This window comes from Thunnus albacares, chromosome 8 (genome assembly GCF_914725855.1).
Source record: "Thunnus albacares chromosome 8, fThuAlb1.1, whole genome shotgun sequence".
Lineage (NCBI taxonomy): Eukaryota > Metazoa > Chordata > Actinopteri > Scombriformes > Scombridae > Thunnus > Thunnus albacares.
Window position 1 is genome coordinate 28,371,456 of NC_058113.1, and position 14,690 is coordinate 28,386,145.

Consider the following 14,690-nt stretch of genomic DNA (forward strand, 5'->3'; position numbering starts at 1 on the left):
AACAGTAAAATAGTGAAAGTTGCATCCTGTGAGTTTGTGTTTAATGGTGTATGAGCACCACATTTCACAGCATAATATGCTGCTTTAAAAACTGCTGTTTAAGTGAATTATTTAAGCATTTTCATAAGTTTCATAATTAGGTTTGTTCAGATCTAAAAAGTCAGAAGTATGATCGGGTAGTTTCTTTCTGTAAGCTTTACAAAATAAATGTAATATCTGAGATAGCAGGACAGTTGTGAACACATCTACAGCCTTTTGGTTATTTATGTGCACAGAAAATGGGCTGAAATGTTAAATTTAAAAGATGACCAAGAGCTGACTCTGCTCAGTTTAAACTCCCAGAGTTACCATGAAAGTTGAGTCCGGACTCATGAGCCTCTTGGAATTCAGAAATCTCTTCTTTTATGGTTTTGGATCTCCCTCATCACATCTGCATAATGTCAAACCTGCACACATATTCCCAGTTCAAAGTGGACTTTCCTCATTGTACAGCAAAGCAGGGCACAGTGTTTATTTTTAAAATGATCACAACTAGACATCATCTGCATTAAATAACATTTATTTCATATAATGTCAACTTAGTTTTCTATTCCTTTTACAGATTATACTGACAAATCCCTTTTGGATGAAAGTGCATAAGAAAGCCTTCAGCTGCCATTAACTCTTTAAAATTACAATGAAAATGTTCAGTGAATTACACACATTTTTGATGTTCATTATATCGAAAACCTGTTTTTTTGCTGTTTCACAAAGCTGCAGTCAAACATCGTTATATGCTTGAAAATAAATACAGAATGCAGGTGACGGTTAGGTTTCAGCTCTTTGGAAGTGAAATGTATGAGGAAATTTGGCTTTCAGCCACCTAAAAACACATGCTGTGACGTGCAGTCCTGCAGCGAGGAGTTAAAACAGTCAAACTGCTGAGTCTGGTATTGAGAATCTAAAGTGCTAACACAGACAAACCTGAAAAAACAAAACGAAAAGCTTCACACGAGCAGAGTGCCTGGACCCCACAGATAAGCTGTGGATGGTGGTGGATGTGAAGCCGGTTGTTTCTGTTTTTGTGTGTGTGTGTGTGTGTGTGTGTGTGTGTGTGTGTGTGCATGTGTGTGTTTGTGAGAGCCTCATGCAGGTTGGAGGCCAGTTCACTTTGATATGGAGGTTTGATATGTGTTAACAACAAAACAAATCAACCCTCATTACATGCATGTGCATATATAGTGTCGTACAGTGCAGATATATTAATTCATCTTTGGAGATTCACAGTCAAATCACATTTGTACAAATAAGCAGCGCCTGAGAAGAGAAGTACAGCGACATGTTAACACCGAGTATATCGGTGTCTCTTCAGAAGCCTCTGTGACTTATGAGGATGAATATGGACGATGGTCACTTCTTTTTTGGTAATTTCTTTTCTCTGCATTCCTAAAATCAACACAAAACACATACAATGTTGTAAATGTTGTAAAAAAAAGATGAAAAACTGCCTCAAAAAAGAATCTTTGAGCATTTATGAGCTCCACCAAAAAACACACTTTGGTCACAGCAGTATGTCTCAACAGCTGATTACTTACAACCACTGACTGTTTACAATACCCTGAAACAGCATAGTGCAGTTAAGAAGCTTAAGTTAGCTTATTTTACTGGCTATATAAACAGTATATTGTCAGATTAGCATGTACAAATTCCCAGGTCACCTGCTGTGTGTTGCTTCATAGTAGCTGTTTTCCTCCAGCAACTCTTCTATGATCCCCTGAAAAGGAACATTTGTACAGGAAATCACTTGACCGACAACAGACAGGCACTCGATACAACCATCCCAAAGGGGGAAATTAAAGAATTTTGTTCCGCAACGAGACACCAGATCCACCAATGTGAAAACAAAAGTGAAAAAAGGCCAACAATTAACAAGACAGCATAAATTAAAAAGGTTTACTGACCATCTCTGTATATAACAGACGTTGAATGATAAACACACCAAAAAAAACAATCATTACCACCTTCTCAGAGAAACTGACCTGCATCTGTTCATAAGTGACTCCATCTTTGAGATTCCCATCACCTGTGAGAGGAGAATCAGTTGCATTAAAATCTAAACATCTAGCTGTGAATTTGTCACTTTTGCACAATTTTATACACAATTTTTCCTCACCAACCAGAATCAGTATACATAATGGTCCCTTTACCTGAGTTGTCAGCAGCAGCATGGGCATCTCCTGTGAAGTGGTGGACCACAAACCACCAGTCTGAACTGGTTGAGCCCAATTCCATCAGCTCTGGAGAAGCCTGGAAGAGCTGCAGGCAAAGAGAAAGGAGACGCTCATTTTGAAACGGACTGGTGAGAAGCTGAGTAATCTGATCTAATTTGTGATTTCACCAGCAATTTGGCACATATTTGACACCTACTGTATTAACGAGCAAGTAATGGCTCATCTTACCCACAGGTACGACTCACCACTAACCACTAAAGTGGATTTGAGAATCGTGAGTCAACTGTACAAACCTTGCTGAGCTCCACTTTCAGGTTGTGTGGGTCGCTCCCGTAGTGGAAGAGAGACTTTTTAAATCTTTCGATGACCCGTCTTTTGATGTTGTGGTGCGGAGCTGGTGGAAGCTGCGGGTTAAATGAAGACAATCTCAAGTTAATACCAACACAAACACAGTCAAGTGTAACCACTCCTATCAGACTTTGTGCAATGATTGAAAAATAGTCGGTTTTGCAGGTTGATGGTGATAAAGTTTTGTTTTTCATGAGTTTGGAACAGAAACAATTGTTGTATTACTGTACTTGAGTGATGAATATGATCTTGTGCAGCTGCACAAGGAGCCTCTGGATGGGATCATCAATCTGGCGAAGCTTCTTCTGGGAGACACAGATCCCTGCTGACACTGAGATAAGAGAAAAACCAAACACACTATCTGACTAAGGCTAAAACAAACTTTTACAATGTCCAACTTTTAAAATGTTATGCTTTTTGGGTTGTTTAGGTTGTGTAGTATCTTATCTTATCAGGAGATTTAAAAGCAGAAGGTTAAACATTCCCATCAGGATGAAAAGATACCTGGTTTTGGTTTCATCCTGGCAGCAACAAAATCCCCACTGAGGAGAAACGCAAGAGGGAGAGGCGGATTAATAAGATGTTTCAGGTCAGAAATAAACTAGTGGTTATGTGTTCTGGTGTATCTGCGTCAACAAACATCTGCCTTCATTTACAGAAAGCAGTTACTCAGAGATGATACTAAGACTTTTCCCCAAACTCTAATGCCAGATGTTAAAATGGGTAATGTGTGTTTTTTTTCACTCACCCAGCTACAATTTGGTCAGGTGTAACAGAGGATCTGGACATCAACCCTTATATAAAAACAAAGAAAAAACAACCTCAAATCCACAACACAGTGCTCCAAACAATCTGTAAAACTGAAGTCAATAACAAGAGACAAACAAGCGTCCAACTGTGAAAGTATAAAACTGTGTGAACATTAATCAGGGAAAAACAGCTGGCACATTTTTCCCTTGGATGGGTTTAAAGTAAAAACCTCATGATGAACATATTTGCAGACAGATAACTAACCGTAGTGTTGTCCTGTAGAGGCAGCAGTGTTTTTGTTAATAGAAAGCTCCTCATCTGAGGCATCATCTAAAAAAAACAGGAAGGATTAATTACAGCATGTTATCATTTTGATGTGTGTATAATCCTGTGTGGTGAACAACAGAGTTACCTTGACTGATATTCTGCTTGCTGCTGTTTGAACTGCAGGCTGCAGAACAACGTGGAGCCGGAGATTTAGTCTTCATTAAGGATTTTTCCTGAAGGCAGTGCAGCACATTATCAATTCTAAGAAATTCGTTTTTAAAGAAGGGTTTACAAGTTGGTACAACCCCACAATAACAGTTAAGTAGCTTTTTTGCAACACACAGTTCTTAGTTAAATTAGTCATGATCGTCCTTTCAAAATCTACAATACCTGAGAGAAGAATGAGTTTGTCCTGCTTTTGTGCCTTTCCAGGAAGTACTTCTGCGCTCGTTTCCTGTCTCTCTCTGCTCTCCTTTCCAATGCATTCTGGGAAGTGTAGAGACCATCCATCAGCCTCATCATGAGGTCAGAGATCCTGGAGCTGACAGCCACGATGTCCGGTCGCTGGTCTGCATCTGGACTCAAACACCTGACAGGACGTCCCATTAACAGAAAAGAGTACAAGTATAAATACATCAGAACAATTGATAACTTTAATGTGCATTACGTGACTTTCAACCGATTGATAAGTAGCATGAAATACACAAAAATGAAATATGAAATAACAATTGTACAAGTGAAGTGCATTTAAGTGGATTCTGTAGCCTACTCTTCTCAAATAAGGTAATCTAAAGTCTAGGAAATGAAACAGGTATAGAAGAATCAATAAAAGCCTGTATAGCACCAATGGATCAAAATAACCGCCACTATTGTGAAATCGTAGAGAGCCGACAGTCCGATTTATCGTTAAGGTTTGTATATAACTAATGGAAATCCTTTAAACATACCTGGTGAAGATGCAGTGCATTTTTTTATCATCAATAACATCATTTCAAAACAAAAGTCTCACCATCTGATCATGTCTACGACTCTCTCTGAGAAAGCTCCTCCTTCAACCGGCTCATAAACGGCCTCGACAATCTACAAGCACAGAATGAAGGAAAAAAGATCAACAACTGAAGACACAGAGAAAAACAATTTAAGTTTACATGTGAATTTGATGTGAATTTTGTGTGTGTGTGTGTGTGTGTGTGTGTTCATGCTACCTTGTTGGCCAGTGACAGCATGTTGCTGCTGTAGAACGGAGGCTGTAAAGTGGCCATCTGATAGAGGATACAGCCCAAAGCCCAGATGTCAGCTTTCTCCCCGTATGGCTCGTTCTTCACAATCTCTGGACTAACAAACACAAACACACACATCTTCACATATGACGACGCTCTTATGCATTCCCGAGTATCTAACCCGAAACCTAATCTTAACGTAATCTTGAAAAGTTGGGGACTGAATAAAATACCCCAATTTTCCAAAAATGTCCTCATGCTTGAGGTCTAATACTGAAATTGATCCTCACAAAACACATTTTCTGACTTACTTTTAGTGGCATTTAGCTGTGCAGATACTTTTGTTTTTATTTGACCAGATTTTGAGGCATCTGTCTCTGATATATCCCCAATAACTTCCCAATACAATGGACAAAAAGCAGCTGGATGATCAGATGAGTTCCTCACCAAGAGTAAAGGATGGTGCCAACCACTGACGTGAGCTTGCTGTTCTCCTGCTTCTGCTTAGCAAGACCGAAGTCAGCTTCAAGTAGGGGAAAGACACAGGTTATACTGTTATCATAAGACAGGACGATATGATATAAATGAAGATGTGTGGTGTGGAAAACCATTAAGACACACTCACTGATGGTGACTTTGTCTTTCTCCCCCAGCATGATGTTGTTTGGCGTGAGGTCGCGGTGGACTATTCTCTTCTCCTTGTGCAGGTATCTCAGGGCCAAACACATCTGAGGGAATGTGGAGAAGTTATATTCATTAGTATTAAAGTTGTTAGAAGTATTTTGGAGAAACTGAGATGTTTACTTTCAGCCAAAATGTTTCTCCTTTGCAGAAGAAATTATTTACATTCAGATTTTAGGCTTTTATTCAAGAATATTAGCAACGAGCACCGAAATAGATCAAAACTGATGGAGAAAGTCCACTGGATAATGTGGGAACACTTTACTTGGGGAATCTTCTGATACTAAACTTACTATCGAGTGTAAATAATGCGTCAGTCAAAAGTCTCTTGAGATTCCAGTCATTCCCACAACTCTCAGAACATATACTTTTGTCTGCTTTTATTACTCACATAGGACCACCCAAAAGTAGTGCACTGATCTTTCTGCAGATGTGTCTTGAGAGAAATGTCCCCAAAGGAAATTGAGTTCAGCAGTCGTTACCTGTATGAATATATTCCATAATCTGTCCTCAGTGAACTGCTGCTGCTTCTCCTTCAGAGAGTTAAAATGTTCAGCCAGCGGCACTCCTTCGATCAGCTCCATCACAATGTACAGCTTGTCACCTCAAATGAGCAGTTTCACTATGGTTAATAAAATCTGGTGGGGGGGTTGTGCAAGCTGTGCTAAAATATCTTATAGTTTTGTGATGAACAGCAAAAATAATGATCCTCCTACCTTCCAAAAATGTCTTGTAATATTTAACAATATTTGGGTGTGTCATCTAGAGAAGAGGAACCAAGAAACACATTAACTACACAAAATATGGACCTATTATCTTATTATGTTATCAGATTAAAATTGAAACTTTGTGCCTGTTCTTTGATGATCGTGAGCTCAGAGATGATCTTCTCCACGTTACTGTCTCTGGACTTCTTGTCTTTGCCAAAGGCCGGGTTGTGGAGGTTCACCTCCTTCAGAGCCAGAAGATTCTGGCCACTTTGCTTTCGGACCTGTCATTGAGTATATTTATTGAAATCATTGACTCTTGATGTGAACTACTCTTAAATGAGGGTCACAAAGATGCAAAATTGACCCAAACCAATGTTGCTGAATGCAGTTGCTGCCAGTTTTAAGGATGTTCATTGTACCTTGAAGACGCTTCCAAAGGCTCCGGTGCCTAGATGGTCGAGTATGGAGTAACCGTTGATCACTCTGAGGGCGGGCCGGTTCTGGTCCACAGCCTCAATACTCTCTCTCAGGCCGTCCAGTTCCTCCTCCTGCATTACAAGAACGCCACATCAGTGTGCAAGATAAATTATCCTGCTTATTAATCCCAAAACACAATTATACATATTTTACTGATGAAAAGCAGCTGAATATACAGATTAATCCATTTAGATCCTGTTTCCTTACACTGTAGAGTGAAACTTTGGTTCGAAGTCCCTCATAGGCCGTGAGGTCCCGCACATAATGGCCAACATCAATAAACAACTCAAAGAGGTCTGTGGGAAAGAGTCTGAAATAACAACACCAAAACAGATATCCAGCATTAGCTACATTTAAATGATACATGCTTGACTTAAAGTTATATGTATATAATATATTTAAAATAATATGCTGTGTTTTTTAAACTTTACCTCTTAAACAGATGTCTGTTTCTTTCTACACTAAATAGAAACCGCAGGGCCCGGAATGCATAGCACTGCCAACATGTGAACAGATTTACAGATATGTGACTTTCTGGTAGTTAAATTTATACTCAAATGTAACTTAAATACATATATGAAGCCGTATACCTGCAACGATGTGACATTTGGTCCAGAGTTTTGTGGTAATACCAACTTTGCTATTATATAGACCCCGTTTTCCTAAGAAAAGAATGTCAAAATGACGCAAAGTTCAAAATGATCCACATGTGGTCATTTGCTAAAAATCTGGACTATATGTAATTTTAGGGACTTTTCCTTACCTGCACAATGTGGTGAGCAGATGTGTCATCCAGACTAAGCTCGGTCAGAGCTGTACAGCAGGCTGGAAAATGATTAGAGAGGGAGGGGATATGACTAAATTTAAGAACTCATACATGCAATCTTTTAGTCTCAGTCTAATCAACAGCTGTGAACATTAACAACATGAAAGGAAGACTGGAAACCCCGAAGCTTTTGAGCTGGAACATTTTACATCTCTCTGTAGATACTTACTGCAAAAGCTATGCTGAATAATAAAATGTTAACAATTTAATAACAAAATGAGCGTCTTTAGACATCCAGAAACAGAAAATTTACAACCATTGCCTCCAAAATGATAGATAAAGTGAGCCAAGTCTCAGTGGTCAGCATTCTCACTTCAGGAAAACACTGTTTACATTCTCAGCTACTGATTGAGACTCCTCTGGGGGAGGATTTGTCTGAATTGTGCAGTGGTAAGCACAAGTAGAAATACACTGTAAAAACTCTCGAGAAAATGCAAAATTTCCTGTGTAGTATGCGATAGTTGTGTATTCCCCTGACCTGACTGCAGGGCCGTAGTGTTGTCCACCTCCTCCTGCGGGCTGAGCTCCTCTCTGATGTGTTCTGTCTGAATGCGGCCGGCGGCGTTGGCGCTGGAGAGCGTCTCGATGGACGAGCAGTCAGAGACATACTGCCTGTCACTGCAAGGGTTATTTTATACATGGTATGTCATGGTGTTAAATAGCAACATGGATTTGTCATTTGTTTTTGGCCTGAGGGTGAAGCTTTGTAACTGAACTCTCTTGTGATGCTGGTTACTTAGTTGTTGTGCTGTCCTCTATCATTAGCTGTTGAAAAACACTGTCAGAGGTTTTGTTTCAGAAGAGCAAAGAGATTCTTTTCCAAAACAGATTACAAGCCAGAAAGCTGGTTTGGAAGGCAAGAAATCTCAGAAACTATTTTGTGGAATAAGGCGGTCTAAATCTGAACCCTTTACAATTTACAAACACTCTTTTTTTATTTTAAGAGCTACTCCATCAATTTAGTGTTGTACTTGCACAAAGTTTGGGGACTCAAAAGAGACAGATTAAAAAACAGATTGATCAAAAGTGATGCTGCAGAAGCTGAGATATTCTGATTTTTAGTATCTAATATGGGTGAAGTTCAAAAAAACGCTGGATCCTACATTTCTCATCATGCAACCAACAGCATGTTTTTGTCAGACCCTCTCTGCCTGGGAAACACCAATATCTTTCAAATTCCACGCCCCAGTTTATAGTCTCCCAAGCCCAAGTTGAGATAACCTTGCAGACATCTGGGTCTAATGAAAGACACTATAATTTATGGGAAATGTAGGATCCAGTGTTTTCAGAGCTTGACCCATACTAGACTAAAAGTCTGCATGTCTTGGCCTCTGTTGGTCTGATCATTCTTTTTTTTTTAAATGTATCTCTTATGAGTCCCCCAACTTTAACGAGATGCAATACTAAATTGCTGAAGTATCCCTCTAAGACCATAAATCACTTCAGTGTGGTCAGAACAGAACCCATTGTAGCTCTGACCAGAGATTTTCTGGAAATGTACAGTACACATGGGTAATGTTTGTAAAAGTAAAAAGGTTTTGGTTGAATAGAGAGACTGTTTTAATTTTGACTGTGGTACTGTACTATCGCTCAGTCTCACCAACCTGCTGAGCAGACGGAGCAGCGGCTGCACAACCCCCCAGCTCCGGATCTCTGTCCTGGTGTCGGGATCCTCACAGAGTTGGACCAGCACCCAGGCGATGCTCCACAGCAGCTTCAGGTGCTGGCCGTGCAGGAGGCTCAGCAGCACCGGCAGCCCCTCCAGCTCCCTCACCTGATCCCTCACCTGACGCACCGGGGACAGGAGCCTCAGCAGCTCCGCACTCATCCTGAAACAAACACGTTCAACTCCCATGTTATATGAATACTTGACATTTGGGATGGTTATAGAAACTTAATTAGTTTGCCAGTAAAAATGTTTTTTTTAATCTTGAGGTCTCATTTCCAAAGTAGCATTCTTACATTGTCTTTGTCTTACAACTGTTAATTGATTCATGCTGCTTTCCATGTTTTTATTATTGTTTTTCATGTTAATTTATTGTTTTAAATCATATTAATCCTTTCTAGCTGAACTTAAAAAAAAGTACTGTGCTAATTAGGATTGTTATTAGTTTGCTAAAAAGGGTCATATGTTAAACGGCATATCTGAAACTGAAAGATCGATGTTTTTGTGTCCCAGCAGATAAGAGAAGAGATAAGATGAGTCAACTTTTATCAGCACTAGTCATTGCAATGTAGACACAACATTTTATCTAACACTGACAACACCTCAACCAAGTAATTTAAATAGTCACAGTCTCAAATGAGAGCAAGAAGTGGTCACTTACCTCTTTGACAGCAGGTCATATTCCTGTAGTATTACTAAAAGGTTCTCCACTATTGGAAGCTCCCCAATCTCCTCCTTGTATTCTGGGCTACAGAAAAAACATAATTCGCAACAGATTGTATTATAAATGTATTTAATACCTTAAATGAAGTATTTTCTTACCTCTCAGCCAAAGTGGTGAGTGCCAGCAGGGCTCCCAGTAGCACGCTGCTATCTGTTGTGGATAAGAGCTTAACCAGGGTCTGGAAAGTGTTTACTTAATTAGATCTTTTCCCACAAAGTACAATGAATGCAGATAAATCAGTGGCAATAATTCAGTGCAGAGAAACACAGACAACACAATAATATCCACTATTCTCATAAAAGGATGTCATGACTTTGTGCTGTTCTTAATGTTTTTCATCTGTTTGACTGACAAGTAAATATTTGCAAAGTTTAAAAATAGAGCCTGACTAGTGGAGCCTAAAGGCTGTGGTGTTCACTATCCAAAATATGAAAACGGGAAACAATAATGATGGTTTTACTATTCTTAGAGCAAGAGTATGGAGATAAATGTGTAACGTTGGTGACACCACAAGAGAGGTTGTTGAAATCTAAATGATTTATTCCCATGGGAAAATCAATGTTCATGACTATTTCCAAGTATCTGCCAGTTAGATTATGAAATGTTTTTGGATGTAAATTTCAAATTTTGGCTTAAGTGTGGTGTAAGAGTGCTCTACACTACAAATTCAACATTATCTATACAACATGTAGTGAGTAGTGCATTGGTACAGAGCACAGTAATGTCTTCATATGGTTTTACGTTTGGCTTAGACATACATATGATTTGAAAAGAAACAGCACATAATCACAGATAACTTATCACAACTTATCTCTTACCCTGTGAGCGCCACTCTCGATGACCCAGCCTCTTTGATTTTCAACGGCAGACAGCTTCTGAAACATGTCTGTGGAGCAATCGGTAAACCCAGCGTTGATGAGGATGTACACAAGACTTCAGTTATCAGTGTCTGTCTATCACGTTGCCCTTTAGATTACTCACAGGTCATTGTGACCAGCTTCTGCACGGCAAACGCCTGTTCGCCACAAGATATGTACATGGCAGTGACAGACTCCATATACTAAAAGAGATACAGAGCAGGGATGAGGAGGAAAATAGAAATATATGGATAAAGCCTGTTTAGCCATGCGAGCATTTACCCTGGCAAGTAAATTGATGCCTCGGAGCTGATGGAGGAGTTTCTAAAAGAGGAAGCAGTTAAAAGAGACAGTTATTGTTTTGAATCTTTTGTTGAACTCATATAATAAACGTGGAAGCAGTTATAGAGTATAATAAACATGAAAATAAGATTCACGGAAAATCAAGTTGTACCTGATGGTGGGGGTCTCTGATCAGCAATCGTAGGCAGATCAGAACTCTGAGGACTGATTCAGGCAGCGCGTGATCAATCCATTCACTATAGAGGGAGGAAACATTGTTAGTAACTTGAGCCATCGGTGTGACATGAGCATAAATGTTATCCAAGGTGTTTTACCTGCAGAGTCGGTTCTTGACCAGAGAAGCAAGGATGTCAGAGAAGAGTTTGTGCAGTGGGTGGCTGCTGAAACATCTTTGGTCTCTGTATGTTATGCTGAAAAATGGATATAGCATGGATGGATGGATATAGTAATTGATTTTTTTTAAAGAAACAGTTAATCTAATGCAAGTTCAGTCAATTTCTACTTTACAAACTCTGCTGAAGTCAATAGGAGCATTAAATAAACAACAAGTTAACCTCTTTTGTTGCTTTCTCCAAAACTTTTGGCCCTCTTAACATCTTCAAAATGTAGAAAATATAAGATATCGCAAACAACATGTGCAATATAATAAAGGCTGACAAATAATTGCATTGTGGGTGTAGGAGATCAATATTTTGCTCAGTCATGCCTATATATTCTGCATGTTCTGGTCACATATAGGGCAGGGGATCTAACCTCAATACTTGTTAGTAACACCTAAAATGTGTCTATATTGCACCGAGCTGTCAATTTCAGACTATTTTACTTTACTTAAAGTTCTTGTACAACTGCTTGTTTTTAGACAACATATATCATTTGAAACCTTTGGCTTCTTTTGTTAAATGAAAGAATGTTTAAACATTTATATTTCTCAAAGTAAGGTTTAAAAGTAACATTTTTGTGTGTGTCAGTGCAGATATCATATAGGGAACTTGTATTGAAATTTTTCAGATGTTGCACACCCTTAATTACATATACATACTCGTATACACCCAACAAAGTCAGCCTGCCTCTGTAGGAAGCTCATTATTGTGGAAATATGGGAGATAATGAAGTAAATGTTGACTTTTTGGATCCACAGTGCAATTATTCAGTTTTTACACACTTTGCTGCACAAGATGGTTGGAGCAAATTTGATGAGCTTAACTTTACTCACTATGTATTGTGGTCCTATGAACTTAATTTAGCTGATTTAGCTAAAAAAAAAAAAAGACAGATATTAAAGTTATAAACTCCCTGGGAAGGTAAACCTGAATTTTTCCAGCTCAGATGCTTCACTGCTGATGTCGTTCTCACTCCTGTGTGTTTTGGTGTCTTTTTGTAGACGCTGGCCTTGGGATCTGCTGGCTCCACTGCTGCGTGCTTTACTGTGACTCAGTGCTGCCACCTGCAACACATGGTGTCTCATACCTCAGTGTGTATTCACAGACCTGAAGAAATATGAGCTGATTTGTATCGTTATCAAAATGTCTAGACACACTGCCTCAGAGCAGAGTCATTTGTTGTTTTTCACCTCTTGTCTGGGGCCGCTTTTGGCGAGGAGGGACTGAAGCCGCCTGAGATCATGAGATGCCCTAAAAAAAACATGCTTATCAGTTGATTAGTTTTTTGTCATATCAAGGAAATACATTTTTAAATTATGTAACAGGCTGTTAAATAACTGTGAGGAAATAACACAGCTTACTTGCTCTGGATTCCTGTGGTTTTCAGGGGCGATTTTTCTCCTTGTCTCACTTTTTTAACTGGGTTGGACATTTTCAGTGCACCGCTTTGTTTCCATGAGTATCCTGTGGATCAACTTGAAATGTTTTTGATACAAATGACTTTTAGCCAGTGTAAATTTAAGTAAATTTTTAGGTACTGTTCTTAAGTACAGTTTTGAGGTACTTAAGTATTTCCATTTGATGCTACTTTATACTTCCACTCCACTACATTTCAGAGGGAAATATTGTACTTTCTACTCTACTACATTTATTTGACAACGTCAGTAACTTTTCAGATGAAGATTTGACACAATGGGTAATATAACAAGCTTTTAAAATACAACAGATTGTTAAAGATGAAATCAGTGGTTTCCAACCTTTTTGGCTTTTGACATCTTACAAAAAGCAGTGTGTACTCGGGGTCACATTTCAGATGTCTATGAGTTGATAACAGCTCCAAATAGTGATTTTTCCCTCTAAACTTCTCACATGGTTTCATTTCAATAAATGTTCAAATGATCCAAAGATTAGAGAACAAGTCTAAAAACTGAAACAGATTCAGAACTTTGTTTTTTCTTCTTTCATCTCTCATTAATCATCTCATGACCCCTCAAATTCATCTGGTGACCCTTTGAAGGGGCCTGACCCCTAGGTTGGGAACCACCGTACTAAACTAGCTAACTGTATAACTAGCTCCACCTCCAGCAGCTACAACAGTAACATGCTGCTCTAACACTGATGCTTAAGTATTAATAATCTAATGATGTCATATATAATAATATATCAGTCAGAGGGTCCAAACCACTACTTTTACTGCAATATTTTAACTACATTTTGCTACTAATACTTAAACTTAAGTAATATTTTCCATGCAGGACTTTTACTTGTAATGGAGTATTTTTACATTGCTGTATTGGTTCTTCTCTTAAGGATCTGAATACTTCTTCCACTACTGCATTTAGCCTGTCTTATGCAGGCATTTCAAAATCCAGCAGTGAAAACACAGCTAGCTAGGATAGCTTAGACTATTTTAGTTTGAGCTGGTTTTCTATGTTAACTTGCAGTTTCAAAAAGACAAGTCAAAGTTTCTTACCCTTTCTCCAGCATCGCAAATTAGCAGTAGTTGATTTGGGTTGCTGGACACATTTCCTCATTAAATATCATTTGTCATAGCTATAGCCTGTATAATTTATATACATATAAGCGACATCTTTGTTATTCTTGACACAGCAGACGCCCCGAAATGAGCAAATAAGCAGGAACAACGCTCAAACTCACCGCATTTTCAACCAATCAAAGCGGGCGGTATTGGACGGTCTTGTTGCCATGGATACAACAGACGCTGTTGTGACATTGGAATGTCGTTGGACAACTTGACGCCACGCACACATTCATATTGTAAATAAACTGCAGCTAATAATGTAAAATAGCAAAGAAGTTATGAACTAGTTTGGTAAAATGACTTATTTAAGTAAACTTCTTATAATCATTTTATTAAAATTACGACCCTGATGACAGAGTAGGAGGTGTAATCAGATCATTGGTGGAAAGTAACTAAGTATATTTACTCAAGTACTGTACTTACGTACAATTTTGAGGTATTTGTACTTTATACTTCCACTCCACTACATTTCAGAGGAAAATATTGTACTTTCTACTCCACTACATTTATTTTACAGCTTTTCAGATGAATATTTGACACAATGGTTAATATAACAAGCTTTTAAAATACAACACATTGTTAAAGATGAAAGAAGATGGTTTCCAACTTTTCTGGCTTTTGACGTCTTACAAAAAGCAGTGTGTAGTCTGGGTCACATGTCCGATGTCTATGAGTTATTAACAGCTCCACCAAATAATGATTTTTCCATCTAAACTTCTCACATGGTTT

At 38.7% G+C, this 14,690-nt stretch overlaps 1 protein-coding gene across 3 annotated transcripts; it reads right to left on the reverse strand.

Moving 5' to 3' along the window:
* Nucleotides 1–543: 543 nt before the first annotated feature.
* nek10 (NIMA-related kinase 10) lies at nt 544–14,157 on the reverse strand. 3 transcript variants are annotated; one of them, XM_044358409.1, is made up of 37 exons: nt 14,078–14,157; nt 13,893–13,979; nt 12,781–12,883; nt 12,610–12,670; nt 12,347–12,483; nt 11,354–11,449; nt 11,191–11,275; nt 11,019–11,060; nt 10,861–10,939; nt 10,698–10,765; nt 9,978–10,057; nt 9,817–9,903; nt 9,094–9,318; nt 7,968–8,107; nt 7,427–7,488; nt 7,254–7,325; nt 7,095–7,159; nt 6,871–6,973; nt 6,606–6,734; nt 6,330–6,467; nt 6,193–6,238; nt 5,959–6,080; nt 5,421–5,523; nt 5,243–5,318; nt 4,781–4,910; nt 4,585–4,655; nt 3,966–4,164; nt 3,721–3,808; nt 3,573–3,638; nt 3,307–3,352; nt 3,063–3,100; nt 2,789–2,889; nt 2,504–2,614; nt 2,187–2,295; nt 2,019–2,062; nt 1,698–1,753; nt 544–1,425 (listed from the first exon to the last, which is right to left on the reverse strand). In XM_044358409.1, the coding sequence occupies exons 2-37, from the start codon at nt 13,951–13,953 to the stop codon at nt 1,365–1,367; spliced, it is 3,300 nt and encodes a 1,099-aa protein (XP_044214344.1). In that variant the 5' UTR covers nt 13,954–13,979; nt 14,078–14,157; the 3' UTR covers nt 544–1,364. The 3 variants fall into 3 exon arrangements, with proteins under 3 accessions (XP_044214344.1, XP_044214343.1, XP_044214345.1); XM_044358408.1 differs by lacking the exon at nt 14,078–14,157 and having other exon boundaries at nt 13,893–14,071; XM_044358410.1 differs by lacking the exon at nt 14,078–14,157 and having other exon boundaries at nt 12,781–12,894; nt 13,893–14,071.
* Nucleotides 14,158–14,690: the final 533 nt, after the last annotated feature.

What these genes read in the sequence shown, in the direction of transcription:
- nek10 (XM_044358409.1), bottom strand. Translation starts at nt 13,953, where the DNA reads ATGAGGAAATGTGTCCAGCAACCCAAATCAACTACTGCTAATTTGCGA. An exon ending in TATGGAATATATTCATACAG is followed by an intron (nt 5,524 to 5,958) that starts GTAACGACTGCT and finishes ACATTCCCTCAG; the next exon opens with ATGTGTTTGGCCCTGAGATA. An exon ending in CCTGACCAAATTGTAGCTGG is followed by an intron (nt 3,101 to 3,306) that starts GTGAGTGAAAAA and finishes GTTTCTCCTCAG; the next exon opens with TGGGGATTTTGTTGCTGCCA.